A 6,000-nucleotide genomic window follows, 5' to 3' on the forward strand; every position below is an offset into this window, starting at 1 on the left:
ACCTGAATGCCACAGTGCTGCTCATGATAGTAAGGGAGGGGAGTGCTGGGGTGTTCCTCCTGAAGTCCATTATCATCTCCACAGTTTGGAGTGTGTTCAGCTCCAGGTTGTTGTGACTACACCAGATAGTCAACTGCTCAACCTCTCTTTTGTGTGCAGACTCAAGACTGGCAGCAATACTGCTGTTATAATATTGTAGTAAAAAACAAAAAAAAAGGATTATATATGATTCGTACAGACACACTGCACACATTTGTGTAGTCATTAAAAAACTCATGGTTTAGAGCAGAATTTGCCATGTTTCCATCCACTTTTAAATGTTTTGTTGCAGCCGTTTCAGTTTGCCTAGAATTTCAATCTTTGTATTTTTTCCCTATAACGGTAATAAGTGTACTACAATTCTACGTAAAATGGTTTAACAATTTGATATAATAAACTGCTTTGACTCAAGAATGGAGTGAATCCAAAACACGACTAAACAGCTTTATGTTTGAGCACTGCAAACACACACACAAAACAAAATCAAACCTTCAGGAGAGATGCATTTCATTCAGGACATGACTAAAAGCTGTACACAAAAGCAACTAAAGGCCCAATTAAAAAAAACAAAAAAAAACAAACAATAATATCAGTAGTAGCAGTAAAGCAGTAATAATATCATTAATTATTTGTGCTGTAAATGAGGTCATCACAATACAATTTTATATACCCAGCAGGATTTCAAAATTCTCAAACAATTTTGACAGAGCAGCAAAAACTAATACCAGGCTAACTAAAGTAAAAAGACCTAAAACAATTACTGAAGGCATGTAAAGAGTAACTTGCAGCAACTTACAAACAATATGACAAATTAATAAAAACTATTATGGTTAGAAATTGTGCCATTTTTTATTTAAAACAGTATACCCTCTATCCCTTGAAGATTAGAGTTGAATAAATAATTATTTCATTGTGTATGAGAGTGTGAAGAGATCTTGAAATTCTGGAAGTTAGAGCAGACTATGATAGATAAAATAATCAATGTTACTATTTCTCTTGAAATTTTATATAATTTATGTCCTAGTAATCTTAAATTGAGAAGAGGAGAATATATATTTGTCTATGGCCTGGTTTCACAGACAGGGTTTAGATTAAGCCTTAGTTCAATCAGGGCATTTAAGTAGCTTTTATAGACATGCGCTAGAAAAAAAAAAACATTACTGGTGTAAATCTAGAGACGGAACAATGACACTTACATATTTTAAGATATCAGTGCAAGTTGCAGTTGCTTTTAATGAAAACAGCTCAAACATGCATTTTAGTCTTGGACCTTTTATGTGAAACCGAAAAAAAAACAAGGATTTTTTTTTTTTTTGGCAAATGTGTATTCTACAAGCTTATAGCACTTTGGAAAAAGTTGGAGGCACCAATTATAGGGAGATGACATTGGATATGTCATTGGAGAAAATAACATATATTATTAAAGGCTTTTGAAGATGCTTGGAAACCCTTTATGATTTTCTTAGAAAAAGAAAACAATGGGGATATATTTTATGGGATTTTATAAGATATGCAAGAAAATAAGTATTGTTGGATGCATCTTGTACTAGGAGACCTAATTTTAGTTTTTTTGTGGGTGTACTGTATATACAGTACTGTGCAAAAGTCCTAAGACTTTTAATGTTAATGCCAAGATGCTTGAAGAAACCTTCCTGCAAAGCTACCTGAAAAACTATGCGCAAGTGTACCTGGACAAAAGCCGTTTTAAAAGCAAAGGGTCATTACACCATATATTGATTTGAATTAGTTAATAGAAGTTAACATGCCTAAGACTTTTGCACAGTACTGTATATTTTTCCTTTTGTTGATTATCCATAAGTGAAATGAGAGTGTTTGTTATAACATGTCTTTGTTATGTAATCTAATAAGCAATAAAAGATGAAAAAAGAAACCTCAGGTCAGCAAAAAAATGCACTGAAACCGTTAGGTTTGTAAAGCTTTACTTTATTAAAAAGATTGTTGCCATTTTCAATGAAAAAAAAAAAAATGAAAAAAAACCTTCTACAACAAACAAATCACAGCGTACTTTTCCATTCATATAATACACTGACTAAATCACAACATAGCTCATTCACCACCTTACCCACAAATCACAGGACACTGGCTCAACACTGAAATTAAAACAATGGAGCTCTTAAAAAATGTTTAGAAGTAAAGGGGATTTTGAAAAGGGGAAGGGAAAAAAATATTCATGAGCTGCTTGAGATGATAGTGATGTTTTTACAAGGTGGAGGAGCTGTCACTGAACTGTGGGGAGGAAAAAAAATAAAAGCTTTGTAGCTACAGTAGAACCAGAATTGAAATCATGGGGAAGATAAAATGTATTTTAGCCCTGAGGCATAGGTGGGGAATAGGGGTGAAGCATCAGTATTCAGATCAGTCAGCACCCGGTGTTGGACTTCTCCTTGGGCTGGCAGACCTGGAATGACTAAGAACACACACACACAGACACAGTCAGCATCTACAGATTTTCGACCTTGAATGACAACTGAAATGTGCTAATGTGTAAATTTGCATTTACCCGTCTTTCTTGTGACTGATCGAACGAGACCGAGATCTGGACACACTACGTTCCCTCTGTCTGGAACCAGATCGTGAACGGGAGCGACTTTAAAAGAAACAAATAAGATTTAAACTGAGATGCATGTAACAACACGTATATCGTGAAACTGAATGAACAAATTAGCATATGTAAATTGTGCATGCAGTACCTGTCTCTACGGACAGGCGTTCTGGATCTGGACCTCCGGACAGGGCTTTTTGACCTGCGTACAGGTGATCGCGAGCGACGCACAGGGGTTCTGGATCTGGAGCGGGCCGGGGAGCCTGACCTAAAACAGAGGTGAAGTTTAAGAAAAATCAAAATCCCAGAGACCAATGACAAAATTAAGTCCCCCTGTGGTAATTTTTATTTTTTTTTTTATCAAGCGTTTAATGATGTTTATATGTCTATGCAATGTTTTTAATATGAATTTGCACATGGTTTGTCTTAAAGCATAAGTCAACACCATTGCTGAGTATTTTCTCCTTAAAAGCAGTGAAATAAAGACAGTTTCAAAAACGCGTTTCGAAATAGCTGGTGTTTCTGACATCACAAACTACCTTGTAACCAATCACGACAACGTGTGATCATCAGAGTGGATCTCTGAGCTGGTGTGTGTGAGTAGGGGCGGGGCTGATTTGCATATTCATAGAACCGCATATACTAAATGAAGCAAGGGTGTCGAGTAACATTCAAGCTATTTTAAGGCCTGATGTATTTTTCTTCAAGGAAAACTTTTTTTTTTTTATGTCATTTTGGTGTTTCAATGGATAACAAACAAGGGGGACTTTCAGAAAATCAAAATGTCCCATAGAAAGATTGCTTCTTCAACAGTGCTGAGGCAAATCAATGTGTTAAGTAGACTTATTGCAATTAAGAGTTGTTAGAAACAGGACTGTGAAAAGATACCAAAGCTCACCTGCTTCTGCGTTTTGAGTATGAAGGTGAACGGTACTTTCTGAAAAAAGGAGGGCATGAAATCAGACTGATACATATTGACAAAAATTAAATTCAAACAACTGGAACAGTGCGTGGTCTTACCTTTCATTACTACGGCTCCGAGAGCGGTAGCGGCGGCCTCGAGATCTGGACCGAGAGCGAGATGTTGATCTAAAAGCAACAAAAACCATATGAAAGTTTATGAACAACAGGCTCAAGTAGAAAGGCAATAAAAATAAAACGTTTATTTATGTACCTGCTGCGTCGGCTTCGCCTCTTGCTGAAACGATAACAGTCATAGGCATAATGACCACTCTCCCCACACTGGTAACATCGGTCGTTGGGGTCAAATTGCCTGCGGCTGGGACGGCCATAACGGGACTTTCTTGACATACCAGTAGACAGCTCAACTCTGACACGGGCTCCACAAAGCACCCTGGGATATTATAGATCAGAAGGTTATTTGTTCCCTATGTCAAACAAGGCGTGTACATATGTGATCCAGCTGTTTGGACATCCCAGACTCCCCCCGTTAGCCTTTTTATTTCTGAGCCATACATTTCACCTAGATGCAGATAAAGTCCAGACCAATTAAAAACAACTGAGCTCAAAAACAGGGTACAATTAATCTGCATCTAGGAAAATGCCACAAAAGTTGGGGCCTTTGTGAGCGGAAAGAGAACAGTGAAACCGCCGACACTCACCCCTGCGGGTCTGAGCTCCCTGAAGAGGTCAGGGGGTTAAATGTGCTGCAGTAGCATCATGGCAAATGTAGGCAGGTAGAACTCAAGTTGACTCACTTTCCATCCATCCCCTTTACGGCATCCTCTGCATCTCTGGCATCCTCATACTCTACGAAGGCGAAACCTGGAGGGTTCCGGGCGACCCATACACTCCGCAATGGTCCGTAGTAACTGAAGGCCCGTTCCAGCTCACCTTTGGCTGCACCATTGCCAAGGTCACCTACATAGACCTTACAGTCGGTGGCACGAGAGGAACTTCGGGATGAGTAAGACATCTTGCACCTGTAGTATTGACAAAGTAAAGAAATTAATTGATGCATATTTGAGTGTAAAATGTAGGTACTTAATTTAAACTGGCTAATGTTTGAAGCAAAATACAAGTAATTGATTCCCCAAATTCACTGACACTCAAATGAATGTTTTCAACCAGGGGTTCATGGACCACTGGGTGTCTCTGATGGTACTCAAAGTCTGTGGAGACTATATAAATCACAGAACACCACATTTATAACTATCAAATATCGAACTCATTCTGTTAAAGGGACAGAACACCCATAATAATAATAATAATAATACATTTAATCGCCTTCGTACAGTTCCAAATCTGTATGACTTTCTTCTGCAGGGCACAACCAATGTATCTTTTTTTTTTTTCTCCAAATACAACGAAGGTCAATGTCACCAAAACAGAAAGTCATTAAAGTTTGGAATGACATGAATAAATGACAATGTTCAGTGTTTGGTGAATGTTTCCATTATGCATTATATAATGTGGTAAAAGTAGCAGCCCAGGATTGTTGTAAATTGTAGAAAAAAATTTAAATAAACATTTCGTCGTACACTACAAGTCTCCAGTTCTGTAAAGGTTGAAAACCTCTAGCTTTCTTCTAATATAAACTACAGTGTCTAGTGTACATTCATCAACCAGTGCGCATGCAAGTGCGTTGGTCTAGAATGTAGCACAGCCCTGCACTTGTTAAAAACATAGCAACTCGCGGTCAGCTGTTCCCGTATCACGTCACGTGCATGCATCTAAATTCGTTAAAGCTTAAGATGTGAGTGCTGCTGTTAGAGTTTTGTTGCTTCACAATGTAAACGTATAAATTTCTCAAGGATTATGTTTTGGTTTCGTTTTCATCGGTCTGTAACACCAGTCACGTAACGAACTACGGCCATGATAGACCGCTCAATCATGTTTATCAACATGATATTGGAATTAGCAAGACTCAAACAGCCAAAACCAAAACAGCCAATAGGATAAGAACTTATAAGCATGATAAATTTGAGAATGTAGCAACTGGTTTGTTTGTTAGCCAATTAGCAAGATTAACGCCAATAATAAGTGCGCCAGAAACGCAGGCCGCTCTTTGTTTGGCACATTTTTGAATTAAACGATACACCTACCGAAATATAAAGATCCACCAGCTGGCAGCAACATTTAAACCACGATCTCTCGTAAAAGATATATAATCGCATGTGAAAAGAAAGGCCTTTGAAATTATACCAAATAAACAACACCATATGCAGCACGCGGACTTACTGTGTGACTCGACGTCCTCGGTTCCGTCGTGTGAGGGCGCGTGGACGCTTCTTCTTCCGGTTGATTAAAGGCGCTCAACCAAACCTTGGCCGACAGGGGAAAACAGCTAATGACTACAAGTACAAATTCGATATAAATCGAATTCATCTAACCGAATAAACAACGTGAGAATGTAACTCAAAACAGAGTCCTCACCA

At 38.2% G+C, this 6,000-nt stretch overlaps 1 protein-coding gene across 2 annotated transcripts; it reads right to left on the reverse strand.

Moving 5' to 3' along the window:
* Positions 1 to 1,962: 1,962 nt before the first annotated feature.
* srsf7a (serine and arginine rich splicing factor 7a) lies at positions 1,963 to 5,958 on the reverse strand. 2 transcript variants are annotated; one of them, XM_082168994.1, is made up of 8 exons: positions 5,804 to 5,958; positions 4,321 to 4,545; positions 3,777 to 3,956; positions 3,623 to 3,691; positions 3,501 to 3,539; positions 2,751 to 2,870; positions 2,561 to 2,647; positions 1,963 to 2,467 (listed from the first exon to the last, which is right to left on the reverse strand). In XM_082168994.1, the coding sequence occupies exons 2-8, from the start codon at positions 4,536 to 4,538 to the stop codon at positions 2,416 to 2,418; spliced, it is 765 nt and encodes a 254-aa protein (XP_082025120.1). In that variant the 5' UTR covers positions 4,539 to 4,545; positions 5,804 to 5,958; the 3' UTR covers positions 1,963 to 2,415. The 2 variants fall into 2 exon arrangements, with proteins under 2 accessions (XP_082025120.1, XP_082025121.1); XM_082168995.1 differs by lacking the exon at positions 5,804 to 5,958 and adding an exon at positions 5,668 to 5,800.
* Between the last annotated feature and the right edge of the window lie 42 nt (positions 5,959 to 6,000).

Source organism: Leuciscus leuciscus (genome assembly GCF_965113295.1).
Source record: "Leuciscus leuciscus genome assembly, chromosome: 5".
Classification (NCBI taxonomy): domain Eukaryota; kingdom Metazoa; phylum Chordata; class Actinopteri; order Cypriniformes; family Leuciscidae; genus Leuciscus; species Leuciscus leuciscus.